The sequence below is a fragment of the Octopus bimaculoides genome, chromosome 26, assembly GCF_046866305.1.
Source record: "Octopus bimaculoides isolate indiv1 chromosome 26, ASM4686630v1, whole genome shotgun sequence".
NCBI lineage: Eukaryota > Metazoa > Mollusca > Cephalopoda > Octopoda > Octopodidae > Octopus > Octopus bimaculoides.
This window is the reverse complement of record NC_142953.1, coordinates 7,990,973-8,016,000: the sequence shown is the minus strand read 5'-3', so window position 1 is coordinate 8,016,000 and position 25,028 is coordinate 7,990,973. Positions and strand designations below refer to the sequence as shown.

The window sequence follows — 25,028 nt, the reverse complement described above, 5'->3', positions numbered from 1 at the left end:
TAATAGTCTTTCTTATTTAGAATTGATTGAAAAAAAGCTAATTAGTACAGGTGTTGCAGGTGAATTATTCTGAATGAGCAAGACAAGCACATATCTCCTCTGTAGCAAGATACTTGTGCTTGTCCCTGTATTCTTGTCATACATTAGACTCTGAACACCTGGCTTAAACTCACTTCCCCCTCTTAAATACTTTCAAAAGAGGAATGTCTTCCCTGTTCTTTTTCTGTCTTTTAACTTACTTACTGACCTCACACTAGTGCGAGTGGCATGAAAAAACACCCAGTACACACTGTAAAGCAATTGGCATTAGGAAGGGCATAGAAACCATGCCAAAACTGACGTTGGAAAACATTGCAGCCCTTCAACCCATGCCAGCATGGAACACAGATGTTAAATGACAACAAAGAGAGTGACGATGATGATGATGATGTGTCAGGTGAATTACTGATTTAGTTGCAATGTTACTTGAGTAATAGGAACCAATTTAATCTAATTTTAAGGCAGCAAGCTGGCAGAATCGTTAGCACGCCGTGCAAAATTCTCAGCAGCATTGTGTCTGTCTTTACATTCTGAGTTCAAATTCCACTGAGGTTGACTTTGCCTTTCATCCTGTTGGGGTTAATAAAATAAATACCTACTGAGCCCTACTGTCAATATATCAACTTATCCCACTTACCCGAACTTGCTGGTCTTGTCCCAAGATTTGAACCAATTTAATCTAATTTTGTCATGTTTGTCTGCATAACATTTCTTCAGATACTCTCTCCTGAAATGCTGGTCTTTCTTTTTCTCTGTGTATCTACAGATTTGTGTTTCAACTCTCAGAATAATATAGTGTGTTATTAAAAATAATATAGTGTTAAACACTTATATATATATATATATATATATATATATATATATAAAGTTGTAGTATATTGTCAACTTAATGTGACAATCCCAATAAGGGAACACACTACTGCTGTTTAGCCCTAGGAAGCTGGACCGCTTCCTGTCGGCCATGACACAATTACTGGGTGGGGAGCTTGTCTCCCCTTCACAAACTTAAGGACACAGTAATTGTGTCAAGGCCGACAGGAAGCGGTCCAGCTTCCTAGGGCTAAACAGCAGTAGTGTGTTCCCTTATTGGGATTGTCACATTAAGTTGACAATATACTTCAACTTTGTCGCTCCACTACTGCTTAAATCTCTCTGAGAGATTTAGAAATATTATATTTCTAATATATATATATATATATATATATATATATATTTATATATATACTTGTGTGTGTATACAAATATGTATATAATTTTGTGTGTATGTATGTGTATACATTTATATATGTATAATTTTGTATATCTATATATATATATATATATGTATATATATCGCGTATTGTACTTATCTTCGAAACGTGGAGTAGATGAAACAGGGACAACTGAAGAAGGGGTATACTCTTTATGTTGCATGTCTTATTTCTCTGTTTGTTTTTTTCGTTGTTCGAAAAAAAGTTTGTCTTCTATGTTTTCGTTTTTATGTTTTTCATTTCTCATAGTGTTTAACGTTTTTTTAATGTCCTGTACCCATATATGCATGTATATATACATATATATATGTAGGTATGTACATATATGTATGTGTATATGCATATATTTATATATCATTTATCTTATTACATATGTATATATATATATATATATATATATATATATATATATATCATCATCATCATCATCATCGTTTAACGTCCGCTTTCCATGCTAGCATGGGTTGGACGATTTGACTGAGGACTGGTGAAACCGGATGGCAACACCAGGCTCCAGTCTGATTTGGCAGAGTTTCTACAGCTGGATGCCCTTCCTAACGCCAACCACTCAGAGAGTGTAGTGGGTGCTTTTACGTGTCACCCGCACAAAAACGGCCACGCTCGAAATGGTGTCTTTTATGTGCCACCCGCACAAGCCAGTCCAGGGGCACTGGCAACGATCTCGCTCGAAAATCCTACGGGAGCCAGTCAGGCGGTACTGGCAACGGCCACGCTCAAAATGGTGCATCTCATGTGCCACCCGCACAAGAACCAGTCCAGGGGCACTGGCAACGATCTTACTTGGCTTGCCGGGTCTATATATATATATATATATATATATATATATATATATATATATGTATATATGTATGCATCTATTTATTTATTTATTAACTTGTTTATTAGTCAACCTGAGAGGCAGGTATTCATTAACCAATCAAATAACTTAACCTATTTCTCTTATGTACATTAGTTTTCATTGGTTTATTTTTAGCAGAAAAATTTCTGTATCTACTTTTGACCAGACAAGTATTTAATTTCTTTTCCATAACTACTCTTAAATATATATTTCCTATCTATTTTCACAAATCTTTCTTCATATCAATTTATCCTGATTTACATACATTACATTTACAATAGTTGATCATGAATCTCTCATTAGTTTTGTTCATTAATTTCTTTTAATATAATATCCATTCATTCATAATAGATTCTGTTAGATCCAAACATGAATTGAATCTGCCAGAACCTATTAAAAATTAACAGATACTTTATTGTTTATATTCTCACTGTTTTCTATGCACCTAATAAATCCTAATGATATGTTTTCCAGTATTATCGCGCCCAAATCTTATTGACTATTTTGCTGTATAGGTGCAGGTGTGGTCATGTGGTAAGAAGTTTGCTTCTCATTCACATGGTTCTGGATTCAGTCCTACTGTGTGGCACTTTGGGCATGAGTTTTCTATAGACCAAGACTGATCAAAGCCTTGTGAATGGATTTAGTAGATGGAAACTGAAATATGCCCATCATAACTATATCTATATATATATATACATGTGTGTATATATATATATATATATATATATATATATATATATATGCACACACACACACACACACGTGCGTGTGTGTGTATGTGTGTGCCTTTATATTAGTGTTTATCCCCACCACTGCCTGACAACCAGTTTTGGATTGTTTACATCCCTGTAACTTAACAGTTCAACAAAAAGAGATTGATAGAATAAGTACTGGAGTTGATTTGTTCAGTTAAACCAGTGCTCTACAGCCTCTTTTTACTTGTGGTACACTTATATTCTTTTCAAAATTTGGTAGCACACCTGATCTAAAAATATAACTAAAAGTATAGGGAAAAAAATTATATTCAGATTACACTGCGGCACAATCTAGCATTGTCTTGTGGCACACCAGTGCGCCACGGCATATCAGTTGCAGAGCACTGAACTAAACCTGTCAAAGTGGTGCCCCAGCATGGCCACAGTCCAATGACTGAAACAAGTAAAAGATGAGAAATTCTGTTAATTTATCATGTACTGTCCTCCCATTCTTTATTACTCTCTTGTCTGTTTCTCATCCTTTTTGCTATTCAATGTACCACACCTTTGTGTAATGAGAAATGATATTAGATTTATTTGCACTCAATATCTCCTAACATCACCTTTCTTTATTGTCAGTCATTATTCTCTCCTGACATCTACAACTCTCTCTTACCATCATCTATCTTTATTGCTAGCTTTCAGCCCTACATCCTCTCTCACTTGTTACTTTCTCATTTATCACTCTTTATTGACCTAGAGCAGTACTCCGCAACTGGTATGCTGCAGCACACTAGTGTGCACACAAGACCATCCTAGATGTGCCACTGTGTAACCTGAATATAATTTTCCCCATCATACATTTTTCCCCTCTCTCCTCTCATCATCTGGCTAGATGGTTTTAACAGCATCCCATGGATATGAGGAACTGCATCATTTTTACAGCTGCATATATGTTTTCTTATGCGAAACCACTTCACAAAGTGCACTGGATGCTCTTTCTCAGGCTACCATCACTTATGATGCTGCTATGCGGCATGCAAGACTAAGATCCCTTTTGACTGAATGTAGCTATAGTAGCAAGGCAGGTGGCTAAGAAACTTGCTTGCCAGCCACATGGTTCCAGGTTCATTCCCACAGCACATAGCACTGTGGGCATGGCTCTTTATCAGAAAGAGAAGAGTGAGGAAAGGTCATATCTGTGTGTGTGTGTGAAGGTGCATGTCTTAGTGGTTAGGGTATTCAACTCATGGTTGTAAGGTTGTGAGTTCAAACAACTGGTGGCATGTTCTGCCCTTGAGCAAGACACTTTATTTCATGTTGCTCCAGTTCACTTTATTGGTAAAAATGAGTAGTACCTGTATTTCAAAGGGCCAGTCTTGTCATATCCTGTGTCATGCTGAACCTCCCTGAGAACTACGTTAAGGGTTACACGTGTCTGTGGAGTGCTCAGCCACTTGCACATTAATTTCACGAGCTGGCTGTTCCATTGATCAGATCAACTGGAACCCTCATCGTCATAACCAATGGAGTGCCTGTACCAGGGCATATGGCTTAGTGGTTAAGAGCGTGGGCTACTAACCCCAAGATTCCAAGTTCAATTCCAGGCAGTGACCTGAATAATAATAATAATAATAATAATATCAACATTGAAAAATACCTTAGAAATGAGAACCCAGGTTTGAAATTTCCCCAAAACACCTGATGAAGGCTGGAGAGTATATCAGCTGAGACATTGTGTTAACAATAAACAAGATGAGGACAAATATCTGTGAAATGAAAAAAGCTTGTCGTATATATATGTGTGTGTGTGTGTGTGTCTGTTTGTCCCCTACCCCACTATCACTTGATTGATGTTGATGTGTTTACATCCCCGTAACTTAGCGGTTTGGCAAAAGAGACCAGTAGTATAAGTACTAGACTTACAAAGAATAACTCCTTGGCTCAATTTGTTTGACTAAAGGTGGTGCTCCAGCATGGCGACAGTCAAATGATTGAAACAAATAAAAGAATAAAAGAAACAGTGCCTAGCATGGCTGCAGTCTAAGGATTGAAATTAGTTAAAAGATAAAAGATAACTCATTAGAGACCAAACTATGAAAGAAGGCAGCAGAACAGGTTTCTTGGTGCAGCGAAGCTGTATGGCAACTTGCATTCTGGAGGAGTGGGTGTACGAGTAACCTGGATGGAGTTGAATGAGAGAGATAAAATAGTAGTGACGAGACATTTGGGTGGACCTGCAGGCTACGAAAAAAAAGAAGGTGAATAGTAGTGAGTGGGGACAGAACAGATTTACAGGGCAGTGTGAATGGGTAGAAGTTGCAAGAGGGCATAGGGAAAAAGAGTGAAATGAGAAATGGTTAGAGATGGGGGTATGCAGCCAGAGTTTGTGGGGAGAACATAATGAATTCCTCTTTTTTTTTAACCCATAGGTGTTTTGCTTTACAGCACTATCATCATCATCATAATCTTCATCTTCATCATCATACGTGCATTTTTCCATGCCTGTGTAGGGGCAGTACTTTTGGGTTTGTTGTAGGCAATATGGGGGGGGGGTTGTGGGGTCCGGGGGTGGAAAATGGAAGGGCGGCACACACACTAGCTATGCTAGTGCCCCTCACCTAAAATTGCTAGCCTTGTGGTAAAATTTAAAACCAACATAATATATATGGCAGAATCATTAGCATACCAGGCAAAATGCTTCGTGGTATTTCGTCTATGTTCCAAGTTCAAATTCTGTCAAAGTTGACTTTGCCTCTCATCCTTTCAGGGTTGATAAATTAAGTACCAATTGAACACTGGGGACAATGTAATCAACTTGTCCCCTCTCCTAAAATTACTAGCCTTGTACCAATATTTAAAAGCAATATAATGAATATGACAGAATCGTTAGCACTCCAGACAAAATGTGTTGTAGCATTTCGTCTGGCTTTACATTTTAAGTTCAAATTTAACCAAAGTCGGCTTTGCCTTTCATCCTTTCCAGGGTCAATAAAATAAACACCAGTTTAACACTGAGGTCAGTGTTTCAAAATCGAAAATTTAGCCTTGTGGGAAAAGTGGAAACCAATACAATAAATATCGTAGAATCTTTAGCATGCCAGGCAAAATGCTTAGCGGCATTTCAGCCATCACTACATTTTGAGTTCGAATTCCGCCAAGGTTAACGTTGCCTTTCATCTTTTCAGGGTCGATAAAATAAGTACCAGTTGAACACTGGGGTAGATGTAATCAACCTACCACTCTCACACACACACACTAAAATTGCTAGTCTTATGGCAACGTTTGAAGCCAATGTAATAAATATACAATACAATAAAAACTTCAAAATCGAGGTTATTGTTGGAGGAGTAGAGAGAGGTAACATTACGTCTATGAGCTCATGGCAGAAACATGTTTATCAGTGAATCATAATCAATTTAAATAAATTTCTTTGTATGTACAAGTTGCAGAAGGTTCTCATGTATACACACAATGCATGCATATTTCTATCTTGACAAATTACAAGTGTAGTAGTGAATTATGTACATATATATATGTCCCTTGTGTAACATGTGAGATAATCTGTATTGTGTAAGTAATATATATATAAACATTCTAAGCGCTGTTGCGCTGAAGATTGTTTGGGATTAAAAATAAGGCAAATCTAGGTTAATGACGTGTGATTAGTTGCTGGATTATCATTCCTTTTGGTTCTTATTGCGATAGTTTTCAAAGTATGTTTATTTGTCTGTGTCTTTATATGTGTGTATGTCTGGCTCTGTGTGTGTGTGTGTGTGTGTGTGTGTGGATCCCTGTGAATGTTTGTCTGTGTCTTGGTTTTAACTACTAAAGATTTTCACATTAATATATCTGCAATGAATATCAACTCATAAGTCATTGTATTGGTTGTCTGCTGTCATCTTTCTTTCACTATGCCCGCGCGCACGCACACACACACACACAAACAGAGTCTTGTTTTTGTCTCATATTGCACCAGTGTTCTTCAAATTTAAAACTATTCCAAAGCAATAGGTTAGTGCTTCCTGTTCAAGGGAGACAACTCTTTCGGTCTGGCGCTAGCTTTCTGTGAATATCTGCATTTATTTTAAAATGTGCAATAGTACGATGCAAATTTTGGCATTACACACTAGCGCAGACATGTAAGATAATCCATTTTACACTAATATAAATTTTCTTTGCATGACGTTGACTGCGAAACGGCCGTCACCCTGTGGATATCAACTGTTGAAATAAATGTATTCATCCCATACTTTGTGACTTTCTTTATACTCTGTATATGTATTTGTGTGTGTTTGTGTGTGTGTGTGTGTGTGTGTGTGTGTGTGTGTGTGTGTGTGTGTGTGTGAGAGAGAGAGAGAGAGAGAGAGACCATCATCGTTTTTTAACTCCATGTTCCACACTGACATGGGCTGGACGGTTTGACAGGATCCAATGTATCCAGAGACTGCATCAAGCTCCAACCTTTACTTTGACATAGTTTTTACAACAGGATGCCCTTCCTAACTCCAACCACTTTACAATGTGGAATGTATATACTCTTTACTCTTTTACTTGTTTCAGTCATTTGACTGCGGCCATGCTGGAGCACCGCTTTTAGTCGAGCAAATCGACCCCAGGACTTATTCTTTGTAAGCCTAGTACTTATTCTATCAGTCTCTTTTTGACAAACTGCTAAGTCCCACTGCATGGCACCTTGGGCAGGTGTCTTCTACTATAGCCTTGGGCCGATCAAAGCCTTGTGAGTGGATTTGGTTGTCAGAAACTGAAAGAAGCCTGTCGTATATATATGTATATATATATATATATATATTTATATATTTATGTATGTGTGTTTGTGTGTCTGTGTTTGTCCCCCCAATATCGCTTGACAACCGATGGTGGTGTGTTTACGTCCCCCGTCACCTAGCAGTTCAGCAAAAAGAGACCGATAGAATAAGTACTAGTCTTACAAAGAATAAGTCCTGAGATCGATTTGCTCGACTAAAGGTGGTGCTCCAGCATGGCTGCAGTCAAATGACTGAAACAAGTAAAAGAGTAGAGAGTAGATATTTTCCCCAAAACTCTTTCCCCACCAATGTCCTGACCTCCTTACCATTTTGACAGTAGATTGTCAGAGAAATTTTTATATATCTATAAAGACATATTCATCCAATGTTATTATCGAAATAACAGTTATATTTTGACAGTCTATTGTTATGACAACACATGTATCTCAGTGCATCACTGTAGGTGACACACCAGTTCACTCTTTATATATAACACATTGCTGTACGTAGTGCTATAGTTACCCTTGTACATTGCTGTATATAGCTACATTGGTGAGCTAGATAACCTGCACTTGGGCTATATATGGTACTCAGATATCATGGTGCTGTTCTCAGTTTTAAGGAGAGGAAAAGGCAATTTTTAGGAGAGAGGCTGAGATGATATTGATTCCAAATTTTGGCAGAAGGCCAGCAGTTTTGGGGAAGGGGGTAAGTCAATTACATCAACCCCAGTACTCAACTTATTTTATCGATCTGATGAAATGAAAGGCAAAGTTGACTTGAGCAGAATTTGAACTCAGAACATAAAGACGGATGTAACATCATTAAGCATTTTGTCCTGTGCTCTAACATTTCTGCCAGCTCACCACCTTAGAGGTATTGTTCTCTGGAACTCTCTACCAGTGTATTGTTTTCCTCTTTCTCTGATATTCGGTCCTTTAAGCTTTCTGTCAAATGGCATCTTTTGAATTTGTAGGTCCCTTTTTCCTCCTTTCTTTAGAGTCCCTCATGCTACAGAGGCCTTGAAACTAGTTCAGGACAACATCATTACCAAAAAAGCAAAAACCTCTCCATGGTCATTGCTCTGATGAATTTTCTAGTCTAGTACCCTCTGTCAAGGTCTTTAAACATGCCACCTGCTTCTCTTCCCAGGCGAATAGTTTCTTTAACCCTTTAGCATTCAAACTGGCCAAAATATTCTGCCTCTTTTATGTTCAAACTGGCCAGATCCAACATTTCCCACCTACTCTACAATGTTATAGTAAAAATAGACAATCACATCATTGAAATCTCAAAGCTATGAGATGATGTATGATTAATTCAAGAAAATGTAAATAGATAAGCATTAGATTTGACAGAGTAATCTGAATACTAAAGGGTTAAGCTTTGTGCTTGTTATAATTTATTTTATTCCAATAACTTGAACTGCTTTTGTCTCAAACTCACTCCCATCATCTTGTTTTCCTATAGTCTGCGATATTCAGTCCTTTAAGCTTTTCTGTCAATTGACATATTTTGAATTTCTAAGCCCCTTCTTTCCCTTCTTTGTAGTCCCTTACACTGCAGTGGCCTCAAGCCTTGTTTGGGACAAAATAGTATAACAAAAAAAAAACAATGCTAATTGTAACTACAATAACAGACTAAATGTTTTAAATCTGTTGTTATATATAATACCCTGATACATTGCTGTATCCGTTAAGTACTGCATTGATAGCGTTAATAATTAACATCAGTTATGAGAAAATCAACAAATCTTTATAAATCTGTCTTACTGAAACATTCCAACTATTACTCAATACAATTCTGCTTTAGACTCCTGTCGTTTACACCCTCTGTTATGGAAATATTTCACCTGTTGCTCAAAATTTATTCTACAATAAGGCAGTGAGCTGGCAAAATTGTCAGCACGCCGGGCGAAATGCTTAGTGGTATTTCATTTGTCTTTACATTCTGAGTTCAAATTCTGTTGAGGTCAACTTTGCCTTTCATCTTTTCAGTGTGGGGGGGGGGGGGGAGGGTCAATAAACTGAGTACCAGTTGTGCACTGGGGTCCATGTAATGGATTTACTCCTCTCCTGAAATTGTTGACCTGGTGACAAAGTTTGATAGCAATGTTCAAGCAGTCAAGGTGGTGAGCTGGCAGAATTGTTAGCATGCTAGGCAGAATGCTTAGCAGCATTTTGTCCTTTACATTCTGGGTTCAAATTCTGCTGAGGTCGACTTTGCCTTTCATCCTTCTGGGGTTAATAAAATTAGTACCAGTTAAACACTGAGGTCAATGTAATGGATTACCCTCTCCCTCAAAATTGCTGACCTTGTGCCAGAATTGGAAAGTATTATTTATCCCATACTGACCTCCTCTCATATTTTAAAATTTGTTATATTTCTCCTTAAAACCGACTCTGCTTCTCCTTAATATTAAACTCTGCTCATGTTGCAGCCTTAAAGATGAAAGCGATCTAGTGATGTCTCATCCAAATTCTAGTAGTTTGCAGCCTTTTCCCTCACTCAAAATCTTTTTGTGATAGCGACAAATGAACCCCATGCTCTTTTTTTCTATGTCAGGCATCAAGCTTGAGAAATTCTGGCATTTCATTAACTTCCTGATTTGTGGCTCATCAAAAACACCAGCTTATTATCTTATCATAATTTAATCCAGGAATGTTTTACATATGAATTTGAAAGAGTTACCTTCCACATTAAGAGCTTTGACAAATCGCTGAACCCCTGCATTATTTCATGAAATAAATGTGAAAAGAAAGAAAATCGTAAAGAACATATTTATAGATCTCAGTTTGTCTAAATAGATATCTAAATACACAGATAAAATAACTATTCAACAGAAATGTTTAACTATGATATCTTTTGTACATTTGTTGATAGTAAGAAGAGATTAACAATGTAGATTAAGATGACTGAGCATTTGAACACACAGTTGTTAGGAAACACACTTCTTCTCAGTAGACTACCAAAGCATCACAACCTCACTCACTGAATGCTCAACTGACTCTGAGACACTTACTGCTCATGTACTCTACATCGAGAAATTTCTGAAACATGGAGCTACGGGTGGGGCAAATATGGACCAGCCCATAGGAAAAAAAACTTGTTATGATAGAAAAAAACTATTGCTGTTTTTAAACTCAGTGACTCCAAATTACCCCAAAACAGGTCTGAAACTTAGAACAGAAGAAAAAAATGTTACAATTTGTTGACCATTGTTATTATTATTATTATTATTATTATTATTATTAAGGTGGTGAGCAATCGGAATTGTTAGCACGTCAGGCAAAATACTTAGCGGTATTTCACCTGTTGCGGTGTTCCGAGTTCAAATTCCGAGGTCAACTTTATCTTTCATCCTTTCGAGGTCAATAAATTAAGCACCAGTGAAACGCTGAGGTTGATGTAATCGACTATTACCCTCCACCCCCCGCCCCCAATATCAGGCCTTGTGACTTTAGTAGAAAGGATTATTATTGTTATTATTATTATTATTATTATTATTATTATTATTATTATTATCATTATTATTATTATTATTATTATTATTATTATCATTATCATTATCATTATTATTATTATTATTAGCAATGCTACTTTGTCAGGGTTTGATGTTTAGATTCTTTTGTGTCCACATTTATGGAAACTGTAAAATCAAAACTGGCTTTTGTTTAACTCTTCTCTTGTCATAACATGTAACAGATGTCGCAAGTGAGAGGCATAAACTGTCATAACTATCTTAAGTAGCGAAATGAATTTTTTTTATATGTTCACACAACATAAAATGCAGATAAACCGTAGGGGAACTACTACCATATATTTTTTATGTTTAAACTGAAATGGAAGTAGAGGAGAATGTGGGGAGAGTAGGGAGAGAAAGAGTTAGATGAGTGGATAGAGGGAGAGTATGTAGAGGGGAGAGTGTGTAGAGGGAGAACGAGATTAAATTAGGAACTGAAAGTATGTCAGATATAATATCAAACTATGCAGCTTAGTTTAACTGTGAGGTCAGTGTGATACAACATTGCTTTACCTTCCATTGTACACATGTCTATACTGTGTAGGTAATAAAAAACACTATGTTTTGTAGATTACTTGAAGCCATATATTATGACTTACCTGTTAAGCATTTAAACTGGCCAGATCCGGCCAAAATAGTCTTCCTGTTTTATGTTCAAACTGGCCTGATCCAGCCTCTCACACCTACCCCACAATGTTAGTCTAAAAGATATACAGTCACTCAATCAACATCTCAAAGCTACAAGATAATGCAGGATAATTTCAAAACGATGTGAATAAATACATTTGATAGAATAATCTGAATGTTAAAGCATTAAATATATGAAAAGGGGAGACCCAGGAAGACATTGTAACACCAAAGATGAACAGAAGACAAGGATTATGACAGCATTCACCAACTTAAACAAGAAGACTGTCCAGAAGAGTCACAGGAGATTCTCAAGTTGTCTGGAGGCCACAGTTGAAGCCAATGGTGATTTTATTAGATAAACTTACTCTTTAGTATTTCAATATATTTTTATGTAATTTTGGTAAATATATCTATTAAAATGAGATGTCAGTGTTATTTTCATTTTTGCGTAATTTAGCCAACAATTTATTCACCACACCTTCTCTGTGTGTGTGTGTGTGTGTGCAAATGTGTCTGTGTGGTAAGAAGCTTGCTTCCCAACCACATGGTTCCAGGTTCAGCCCCACTGTGTGGTACCTTGGGTAAGTGTTTTCTACAATAACCTCAGGCTGAGTTGATTTGGTAGACGGCTGATACACCCTCCAACCTTCATCAGGTGTGTTGGGGAAATTATGAACCTGGGTTCTCATTCCTAAGGTAGTTTTCGATGTTGTTATTATTATTATTATTTTTTTTAAAATTATTATTTAGGTCACTGCCTGCAATCAAACTCGGAATCTTGGGGTTAGTAGCTCGCACTCTTAACCAGTGGTTAAGAGCACAGGCTACTAACCCCAAGATTCCAAGTTCGATTCCAGATAGTGATCTGAATAATAATGATAATAATAATAATAATAATAATGATGATGATGATGATAACATCGGAAAATACCTTAGGAATGAGAACCCAGGTTCAAAATTTCCTCAAGACATGTGATGAAGGCTGGAGGGTATATCAGCTGAAATGTGTTAACAACGAACAAGATGAAGACAAATATCCGTCAAATGTAAATAATGTACATAATTCCTCATCTTTTAAATATAGAACTATATTATATTTAATGTTTTCTTGTTGTTTTTGGTTAGATCCAAGGAAAATCCAAGAAGCCAACTTCTCCCGAGTCTGTGACGTCAGCAAGAAATGCCAGTCCCTCCACCACATTTGGATCATCCAACTACACAATGAACGGAACCGGTGGGTCTCTCACTTCAGTCACACCTCGCTCGTTTGACTACACCACTTCTATGGGTAACCATAGCAACCAATCATTTGCACATCCCAAGAATGTATTGGTTAGTTTTGAGGTACGTTTATTCTTACTGTCCATATTTATCACACATATAGTATATGATACTCTCCACACTTGCATATTATTTCACGAGCAGGCTCTTCCATTGATCGGATCAACTGGAACCCTTGTCGTAACTGACGGAGTGCCACAGCAATATAATATATTGTAGAAGTTATATATGACATGCTGTGTTGATTGTGCATTAAATTCACTGATACCTGAAATTCATCAGTCCTATTTATGATGTATCTATGCACCTTTTCCTCTTTATATTTCTTTTACTTTTCTCTTTTCTCTCTTTGTTTTATTCAGTGTATAGCACATGTACTTTTGCCTACTATTCCTACCATTCTTTACTTGACTTATTGTTGAATTCTGTCCCCTCTTTTACCCTTTTAAGATGTTGTGGTGTGTGTCTGGCACTCTATACAATAAGCTCATTATTATTATTATTATTATTATTATTATTATTATTATCATCATCATCATGGTGGTGAGCTGGCAGAAATGTTAACACTCTGGGTGAAATGCTTAGCGGTATTTCGTCTGTCTTTACGTTCTGAGTTCAAATTCCACCGAGGTCAACTTCGCCTTTCATCCTTTCGGGGTCGATAAATTAAGTACCAGTTGTATACTGAGGTTGATCTAATCGACTGGCCCCCTTCCCCTAAAAATTTCAGGCCTTGTGCCTAGAGTAGGAAAGATTATTATTATTATTATTATTATTATTATTATTATTATTTAGTATTATTATTATTATTATTATTATTATTATTATTTATTATTATTATTATTAATATGGCAAGCTAGTAGAATTGTTAACATGTCAGACAAATTGCTGAGCAGCATTTTGTTTGTTTTTACATTGTGAGTTCAAATTCTGCCCAGGTCAACTTTGCCCTTCATCGGGGTCAAATACTGGGAGCAGTGTAAATGCCTATATATAATGATTGTTTAATGATCTGTATTTCAGGACTTTGAACGTAGTGGTGTGTTTGAAGCCCAGGTACATCTTGAACAAAGACACAGAGAAGAAGAAGAACGGCTGCAACGATTCCTTTCTGAAGAACGGGAAAAGGAAATGCGAAAACTTGATGATTCCATCGATGGAGAGAAAGAGCTTGCTGCTGCTGAACTTTTGTCAAACATTGATCAACTCTCTTTGCAGCACTCTGCCGCTGGTTCTTCTTTAGATCTGGTCCATGAGAGACAACGGATTGAGGAGCATTTTCGACGGGTCAGAGAGGAACGTCTGAAGAATGTCACTGAGAGATTAGCCAGTGACGAGAAGATGAGGACATCAAAGATGGTGGAGAGACAGGGTCAAGAAATGATGTTGTTGATTGCTGAGAAAGTAAGTTCCACATCTATGGTTTGTTGCTGTTGCCATTTAGCTCTGAGTCAACCCTATTACTGAAACCAATAAAGAAAAATAAATGGGCCCGGTTTCTTGGTTTCTATGGCGCATGTATTCCACAGCTGTACGGGACGCCAGTCCATCGCAGTATTACTCATTTTTGCCAGCTGAGTGAACTGGAGCAACATGAAATGAAGTGTTTTGCTCAAGAACACAACGTGTCGCCCGGTCCAGGAATCGAAACCACAATCTTACAATCATGGTGCTGACACCCTAACCACTAAGCCACGCGCCTCCACTTCCTGAAACCAATGCTTAAAGATATTCCAAATGTGGTTCTCTTGTCCGTCCTTCAGTAGTGTAACTCTTATGATACGCACTTACAAAATACAGTCTTAGCAAGCTTGGTATAAAAAAAACCTGAAATGAAAATTTTTCCGAAACAAAATCCCCTTCTGGTGGGCATGGGATTAGGTTGTTATCTCATAATGTTGCCTCTATATTCTAGGACAGAGAATTTGACAAGAATGCATTGTTTGACCATTCCACAAGACCACCAATTCTTCCTCCTTCATGTAAGAAAGTCCAGCTCTATCGGTCACCAACTGTCTTTCGACAACTGGATGAACGTGCTATTGAGGTCAGTATATCTTTAATATATTTATTGTGTTAAGGTGGCGAGCTGGCAGAAACGTCAGTATGCTGGGCGAAATGCTTAGCGGTGTTTTGTCTGTCTTTATGTTCTGAGTTCAAATTCCATCGACTTTGCCTTTCATCCTTTTGAGGTTGATAAATTAAGTACCAGTTGCGTGCTGGAGTCAATTGAATCGACTGGTCCCCTCCCCCAAAATTTCTGGCCTTGTGCTTAGAGTAGAAAAGAATATATTTATTGTGTGTGAGTATGTTTGCATGTGTGTATGTGTGTGTGTATACGTGTATCTCTCTCCCCCTCTCTCTCTCTCTATCTTTCTCTCTCTCTCTCTCTCTCTCTCTCTCTCTCTCTCTCTCTCTCTCTCTATATATATATATATATATATATATATATATATATATATATATATATATATATATATATAGACGTCACTAAAGTGACTAAGTGTGCTACTTAGCACCACCGTTTCTAGAAATAAGAGTCAAAATAACTCCTAGCCATGATAAAGCACTTATCTTAAGACTATCAAAGGAGGCAAGCTCCCTACAACATCTGGAGCATAGCTGGCTCTCACCCGGCCTAGGGTTAAACTGGCTCACCTTGTCAGTTTATAAGAGTTACTGTAGAAATCTCACGCTGATTTCATAAAAGGTAAAAGTGAAAATTATAAATCATGAAGTGGCTTATTCACAAATTTACAACCGAGAGGCAAAACTATAGACATCACTAAAGTGTAATAGGGTACTAGTTAGCACCAGCTTACATATATATATATATGAATATATATAAATATGTATGTGTGTGTGTGTGTGTGTGTGCAGGCATGGCTGTGTGGTAAGAAGTTTGCTTCGCAACTACTTGAAGCTTGATTCTGTCCCACTGCGTAGCACCTTGGGCAACTGTCTTTTACTATAGCCTTGAACCAACCAAAGCCTTGTGAGTGGATTTGGTAGATGGAAACTGAAACCAGCCCATCTTATGGGTGTGTGTGTGTATATATATATATATATATATATATTGATGTGTGTGTGCCTCTATGTCTTGTCCCCTACCACTGCTTGACAACTGGTGTCGGTGTGTTTATGGCCTTGTAACTTAGTGGTTTGGCAATAGAGAATGATAGAATAAATATCAAGTTTACAAAAGTACTGGGGTTGATTTGTTTGACTAAAATTCCTCAAGGCAGTACTGCAGCGTAACCACAGTCTAATGATTGAAGCAATTAAAAAATAAATGATACACACACACACACACATAACTCCTGTATGTTTTATGTTTCATATAAATATTGGGGTGAAAGACCCTTTTGATAGAAAAATTCTCATGATGAGCCTCTTTCAGTTTCCACCAACCACATCCACTCACAAGGCTTTGGTTAATCCAGGGTTACATTACAAGAAGACATTTACTTATGGTGCCATGCACTAGGACTGAATATGGAACCATGTGGTTGGGAAGCAAACTCTCTCCTTACCAAATATCCACACATGTTCCTCCTATACATCATGTTCAAAGATACCAGCTCATCTTTTGAATATTATCACTGAATACTCTGTGAGTTAGACGTTTATAACGCAGTGACATGTTGTGTCTCTCTCTGTATGTAATGTCATTTTCCTTTTCTATTCTACAGCTTGCAAATCGGGAATATAACAATTTCACTGATCTTGTGCGTGACCTTACAAGATATTGCAATACAGAATTGGAAAAAGTCAGGTAATTTCCTTATTGTAACATCTCAAAATTTCATCTCAATAAATAAATAAATAAAAGATCTCGGTCAGAATTTTTAATCATCATCATCATCATTTAACATCAGTTTTCAATGCTGGCATGGGTCGGATGGTTTGACAGGAGCTGGCAAGGTCAGGAGCCACACCAGGATCCATAGTCTGTTTCGATATGTTTTCTATGGTTGGATGCCTGTCTTAGCACCACCAACCACTTTACAGTGAGTCCTGGGTTCTTTTTACATGGTACCAGCACCAGTGCTTTTTATGTGGCACCATCACCAAATGAAGTACCTACCTTGTTGTCCTCAAACACCACCAACCACTTATCTCCAGAATTCCCAGCCCTGTATTGCTCTTCAGAGCCTGCCATGAGTTGGTCAATAAATGTCCTAGAAGGACGACCCCTAGGTTTTTCCCTATGCATTGGTTCCCATATCACCATTTGACTCACTACTTCATCCTTTCAATGAAAGAAATAACCAAAAAATTATGAATCTCTCAGCTTCAGGGCTACAACATGCATGCACCAAGAGACATCCTGCTGCACGCTTCAGCCTCTCATCGCTACAGATTATGCTGTGACTCTACCTCCTGGCTTAGCAGATGAAAAGAAAGAAATCTGAAACTTTAGTCGTCCAGTATTGGTCCAGTACTCTATGGCTTTGTCTAATGTCCAGCAAGCAATTAATAGGTAACACAAGGTAGAACCAACTTCATTGATAACAGTAGCTCGCAGTGGTAAATTCAAATCTTGTTGCAACTGTTTTAGGTACCTTCACATTTAGGCTTCCTTGCAGTCAAGTACGCTCACGTCTCTCTCTCTCTCCCTGCTTCCTCTTATTACAACCAATATTATTTTAAACTATACACACACACACATACACACACTAACACACAGATGAAATATCAGAGTTATTCCCCCTTCACTTTATTTCTTTGTCTGTCTCATCAGTATTCATCACTTCTGTGCTAACCTCAGTTGAGTATTGATTAGAAAATATTTAGATTACCTGCTTATATACTCTCTTTTACTTGTTTCAGTCATTTGACTGCGGCCATGCTGGAGCACCGCGTAGTAATGTATGTGCATGTATGTACATAACATACACACACACACACATATATATTTATGCATTTATACTGCATGTGTGTGTGTGTATATATATATATATATATATATATATATATATATATATATATATATATATAGTAAACCCCCCCCCCCAACTTAAGCCAGGAGCTAGAGCTGCAAACGCCTAATTTTTGAAATCAGTTGTATATTTAGCAGTGCAGATCATGATGTGTTAAAATTAGTTAACCACCTTACAGTGGCCAGTCTAGAGTCTAGATTGTTTCAAAGTGAAAACAAAAATATATATTAGAAATATAATATTTCTAAATCTCTCAGAGAGATTTAAGCAGTAGTGGAGTGACAAAGTTGTAGTATATTGTCAATATATATATTTCATGTTACGCTAGACAGCAGTGCATGGTATCAAAATTTTCAACTTGAGTCAAATTAACAAATTACTCCAAATCATTGTCACAGTATCTGCTTAAGTAGAAATTGGGTCCAGCTAGTGTGTACTGACATCAAGTCGTACAGTCCAGACCTTGCTTCCTGTGACTTTTGATTGTTTCTCAAGCTGAACAAAAATTTCAAGGGAATTTGTTTTGAAGATGAAGGAGTCTGTGGTCAAAGGTCCAGGTCACATTCACTTCGATGGGAGGGCTTTCATGAAGTGTCTGGAGTGCTACAGTAAGTGTATTGAAGTCAAAGGATCCTATTTTGAAGGAGATTAGAGTTTCATATTTCTATGAAATTAATAAATGTCTCCTGAAAAAGTCTGAAAACTTCTGCAAAGCATTTTGTATGTATGTTTAATGTGAAAATATGAAAGATTCTATCATTTTTCATGTGTTACACATATTTCTCTTTCTCATTAATTTTGAATATTTTTTTTTTTAATAAACTTTCTTCCTTGTTGTGTTTCAGGGTTCTATTTCGCTGGGTGATAGCCAAAGATCTCAACCGAAATGCTGTCAAACAGATCTTACATCCAAATTCTTCTCTATCCTTGCTAAAAGGCGTGAAAAGTGGTAAAGAGAGTTATCATCAACTGTTTAAAAAACTTTGTAGGTTAGTCTTGTCTTTTTTTTGCCTTCAATTTTAAAGGGGCTTTTTCCCCCCTTAATCCTTTTACTGCAGATGTCAGATATATCCACTCAAAATTTTTGCAGAAAGTAGTTTTATATACCAATCTATCTGTTGTTAAGGAATGTCATGTTTGACACTATTTTCTGTTGAGATATGTCAAGTTTATCAAGGCAATGTGACTTGCTATTTACCAGACTTCTCTAAATTTGTTAATCAAGATAATACTGGATATATATATATATATATACATACATAACATACATACATACATACACACACACACACACACACACATATATATATATATATATATATATATATATATACATACATACATACACACACCCACACACTCACAAAAACACACACATATGACATCCATCAGTTTTGCAGACTATGAAAAACTTTTCTTGGGGAGGATGAAGTCTAATCTTTAACCTGAAATCTTGCCATTGATACATATTTATATGTATGAATGTGTGTGTGTGTGTCTGCTCGTCCATCCTTATAATGCCCAGTTGAAACCACCAGGAGGCCAGTATTTCTACTGGTATAATAATATAATGTATTTAATCCATGTTTGAAATTATAACTTTAAAGCTTTGTTTCTCTATTTTTCTGTATTTCTCATTAGCTTTGCTGGACTTAACTGTGAAATTATCATCGGATATTCTAAAGGAGCTGGCTACAAACCAGGAATGCGTATCAATGGTAATGCATTCCGAAACTCATGGACAGCTGTGGCTATTGATGGGTCTTGGAGATTTATAAACTGTACATGGGCTGCTAGACATATCTCTGGTCACAAAGATGACCTACCTCAGGTAATATTCTGGACAGCATGTTTACATCACATTTCTGGCAATTACATTTTCTTTGCTTCTCTCTAGAAATCAAAGCAAACTTTGCTTTTCTGACCTGGCCATCAATGTTTTGAAACTGAGCTATTTTCCATTACATTTCAGACAGATTCAGCCCTGAGTAGCTGAGTGCAGCTCGGTGCCACACGTGCTGGTGGCACGTAAAAGCACCCATTACACTCTCGGAGTGGTCGGCACTAGAAAGGGCATACAGTCATAGAAAAACCATGCCAAATCAGACTGGAGTCTGGTGCAGCCTTCCAGTGTGCCAGCCCAGTCAAACCGTCCAACCCATGCCAGCATGGACAACAGACGTTAAATGATGATGATGATGATGATTCTGATCAGTACTCCCGATTTTCTTGTCAGTTGCTTGACCTTAACCACTTGACCATGTCCCTTAGTGGCTGGCAGTATGTGCATCTCTAATCATGAGCAGAGGTAGTGGGATTCTTTGGATTTTGAATAACTAACAAGAGCAAAGTTTGAAGAAAATATTAGCCATTTTTCATACTTTCTAGGGATCAGCACATAGGAAACAACAGTTGCTACCCGAGGACAAAAATCATGTTACACAGTGTTATCCATCTTATAACTATCCCCTCAATCATCATCTCATTCCAGTCAATCTGTTTCTGCCTTCACAGCATCCTTACCATCATTTTTATTTTTTCACCTGAGAATTATCTACCTGAGATAATAGTTGTTTTAAATTATTTTTCAGGTGTTCCACACATATGATGAATTTTATTTTCTGACCGACCCAGAAGACTATATTTACCAGCATTATCCGGATGAATCCAATTGGCAGCTGCTAGACATTCCTCTTCCATTCTCCGAGTTTATCAACTTACCTGTTGTTAAATCTCCATTCTTCAATTATGGACTCCGTTTTTACTCCAACTATGGAGCTAGCATTTCAACAGATTCTGGGCTCATTGAAATCCGCCTTGTCATGCCAAAGATTCTCGGATTTGGTTCATTACTGGAACATTTTGAGAAAAGCTCAGATAAGAAAGATCTAGAAGGAAGATCCTTGCTGAGGCTTGTTAAAAACGAAGCTATTTTTACAGTTAGTCTTCCTCAGCCAGGAATCTACTATTTCTCTATTTATACTGGAGATTACTGGCATTCAGAATGTTTAGAAAGTGCCTGTTCTTTTCTCATCAACTGCAAGAGACTTTTGGGTCCACCAGCACCGCCTTACCCACCTGTTCCTTTCTTTGGTGCAACCCCTGCCCTCGAAGAGTTAAACATTACCATGCAATCTCATCCAGATCCTTTAATAGTTTCCAACAATGAAACCATGGAAATTGTATTTCATATGGATTCTAACATCAAAATAACGCACTCATTCCAATATTTCGATACGAATGACGGTTCCATTTCTGATATTGACCGATATGTTTTCCTTCGGTCACGAACAGAGAAAGAGACCACCTACCTGATACGATGTCCGAAGGAAGGTTTTTATATATTCTCTTTGTATGCAGCAGATAGCAAAGCTGATGCACAAACATTAGACTGTGTTTACCGATATCTTGTAGTTTCACAAGAGCCAAACCCACTAGTAAATGTATTCCCAAAAACATTCCACCGCTGGCAAAAATGCACCCTATACGAACCCCTTTCTGGAGACCTGCTGACAGGAAGGCGCTATATTTTTCGCCTTGAAGTACCACGGGCTGTAGAAGTGTTTGTTGTCAATGGAGAGGTTTGGAGCCATTTAAAACGACGGGTTGGACACACATGGGAAGGGAGTGTGTTGATGCCAAATACAGCTGGTTTAACCAAAGTTTTTGCACGGTTCACATTAGAACGGGAGTCTTCACTTTTTGCACATTTGCTTGATTATGAACTAATCGAAGATGCCGAAACAGAAATTTAATTGCCAAATAGATTTGTATATAAAGAACATTTATATTCTATGTCTACTTAATTCTATCCATTGATAGGACATTGTGAAGTGTTTTCTCTTCATATTTTGTGTCTTGCTTGACAGAAACTTTGAAAATGAATCAAAGCAACAAGTTCAAGTTATACAAGCATATATATATATATATATATATATATAGTCAATAATGAATTAAAAGCAGCGCAGTATGTGCAGTTGATTGTATATATATATACATATATATATATATTTCTAGTATAAGATATGGATTCAGAGAATCTTGTGGCTATCACAGAAAGCTCTTCTTACAGATTAGGCTAACAATCCACAAAGCTAATCCAATGCAGAAATGTGTAATGTAGTGTCCATGTGACTGAAATCCAAAGAGTCTCATTAGTAAAATTATTTCATGAGTAGTATATAAACCATAAAAAATCAGAAGGTATGAGAGGTGTCTATATGTGGCTAAATAAATATATTCACCTCTTTTATGGTGTGTGTTTATAATATATATTTGTATGTAATGTGTGTGTATATGCACATATGTATATATATATATATATATATATATATATATATATATATATATATATATACTAAAAATCCATAAGTCAGAAAAAATATGCACTCATACATTTGTCAATAGAGTGGATATATAAATCAACGTGTACAGTACTACAGCTAATATTACTAATTGGTTTTGCTGCAGGGATTCAATGGAGTGTTAGGTAACAGTCTGATTATGTAACCCTTCACTCTTCAGAGATGGCACCAAATGTGTCTTTTCACCTCCAGCAATAGAGAGCAGGTGCCATATTTCATTCCATAACTGCTATCACAGGAGAGCAAAGAGTTGCATAATTGGTCTGTTACCTAACATCACATTGAACTCCTAGTGCAAAACTGAGTGGTAAGATTGAATATATAATGCTGTACACTTAGACTAACATATATATTTTTTTATTTTAATATATATTTTATATAAAAAATATATATATTTTCCATATTTAATGATTGAAGTAGATAGTACTATAAATGTTAGCATGCATACATTGGATTAAAATCCCTTTGGGTAGAAAAACTCAAAGACTGGCTTTGAATTTTTCTATCCATTGCATTTTTTAAAACCCAATGTTTGCATGCTATTATTTATAGCCTTATCTACTTCGAACTTACTCATTAAAAATGAAATATTTCAAGTTTCAAAATTTGTAAAATGCCAGCAATATATATATGTATTTGTAAATATGTATGTGTGTGTGTGCGTGTGTGTTAGCGTTAAGAAGGGCACCCAGCTGTAGAAACCATGCCAAATCAGATTAGAACCTGGTACAGCTTACCTGCTTTCAGTCACACCGTCCAACCCATACCAGCATGGAAAACGGACTTTAAATGACAATATGATTATATAATTGTTGAATGTTGATGGCGAAAAGTGAGGGAACGTTTAATGTTTGCCACACTGCAGTGTCGCTATTATAAGACAAAACTAATGCAGCAATTGCTGAGCAAAGCTCTGTCAGCTTTAGTTTGGTTCACATTTTGTCAGCCGTCATATATGTACAAAGATTTATACATTCATGTATGCATATATATATATATATATATATATATATATATGTGTGTGTGTGTGTGTGTGTGTGTGTGTGTGTGCGTGCGTGCGCACACATATGTGTATATGAGTGTTATACACAACAGCAATGGACAACATATGCTTGTGGTCGTCCAGGCAGTTACTTAGCAAGAGTTCTGTCCCCCTTCAAGAACAAACTCTATCCAGAATGTTTACCTCATCGGTGATTATGTGTCTAAATAAATATGAATCACTGGAATTAAAACAGGTTATACATCTTATGTTATCTATCAGTTTATTTGTTTATTTATCTCACTATAATTTTGTTTATATTTTTTCTCTTCAGCTGTCTTTGTTTACATGTAATAACTGGCACTCCGTCAGCTACGACGACGAGTGCTCAAAGTTCATCCTGTCAACGGAACAGCCTGCTTGTGAAATTCTTTTTTGCTCTAGGCACAAGGCCCGAAATTTTTGGGGAGGGGGCCAGTCGATTAGATCGACCCCAGTACGCAACTGGTACTTAATTTATTGACCCCGAAATGATGAAAGATAAAGTCGACCTCGACGGAATTTGAACTCAGAACGTAAAGACAGACGAAATACCGCTAAGCATTTCGCAAATGACTGAGCATTCCACCAACTCGAGTACCCTTAACGTAGTTCTTGGTGGGATTCAGTGTGACACAGAGTCTGACAAGACAAGGCTGGCCCTTTGAAATACAGATACATTTTTGTCAGCAGAGTAAACTGGAGCAATGTGAAATAAGCATCTTGCTCAAGGACACAGCACGCCACCAGAGAACTGAACTCACAATCATACGATCTCGAGCTGAATACCCTTACTACTGAACCATGTGCCTTCTATCTATTTGGTAAGAAGTTTGGTTCCGAACCATAAAGGTTCAGAAAAAATCCCACAGTGTGAGAAAATGGGCAAATGTCTTCTACTATAGCTCCAGGGCTGACCAAAACCTTGTGAGTGGATTTCGCAGATGGGAACTGAAAGAATCCTGTCGTTTATACATGTGTAGAAGACACTTGCCCTAGGTGCCAGGGTTATCATCAGCCCTCGAGTACCTGGTTACTAAATTATCTATTGACCAGGCCAGTTATAACATGTTTTATTGTATGTATGGAACATCATAATGTAAATGGAGTCATCATCAGCCCTCAAGTATCTGGTTACTAAATTATCTATTGATCTCATCAGTTATACTATTTGATGTATGTGTGTGTGTGGTACACCCTAATGGAAATGGAGTTATTATTAATCCTAGAGTATCAGGTTACTGCAAGAAACTTAAGTATTCATAAAATATTCACATCAGGATGAGGTCTTTTTTTTTAACATGCATCAAAACCCCAATTGCTAGAAGAGGAAGGAGAGCACATAGTCACTTTAAATGACCCCGGTACATAATTAATATTTGGTGGAATCTCAAATCAGAAAGCAGTATAATAATATTCTGTTGTGTGTGGGGAGAGTCATTTTCTTATTGTGCCTTAAAATTTAACACACTCACCGTTAAAATTTCCACTTATTTCTTATTTTAGGAAAACAAAAATAAGAAATAAGTGGAAATTTTAACAGCGAGTGTGTTAAATTTTAAGGCACAATAAGAAAATGACTCTCCCCAGACACAACAAAATATGCTTCAACACATAAAAAATCTTGCAAACCAAATCCAAAAACGAAGTA

The 25,028-nt window shown here is 37.0% G+C and overlaps 1 protein-coding gene across 1 annotated transcript in view; it reads left to right on the top strand.

The window, feature by feature from the left end:
- The window catches only part of LOC106876105 (hillarin), a 47,717-nt gene extending 25,932 nt beyond the window's left edge, over window positions 1–21,785 (top strand). Inside the window, exons 2-8 of the mRNA XM_014924515.3 lie at window positions 12,894–13,112; window positions 14,073–14,453; window positions 14,965–15,096; window positions 16,742–16,824; window positions 18,838–18,981; window positions 19,634–19,823; window positions 20,584–21,785. Coding sequence (XP_014780001.2) covers window positions 12,894–13,112; window positions 14,073–14,453; window positions 14,965–15,096; window positions 16,742–16,824; window positions 18,838–18,981; window positions 19,634–19,823; window positions 20,584–21,747 — 2,313 coding nt within the window. The 3' untranslated portion in view covers window positions 21,748–21,785. The remainder of the gene's footprint in view (window positions 1–12,893; window positions 13,113–14,072; window positions 14,454–14,964; window positions 15,097–16,741; window positions 16,825–18,837; window positions 18,982–19,633; window positions 19,824–20,583) is intronic.
- The last annotated feature ends 3,243 nt before the right edge of the window (window positions 21,786–25,028 follow it).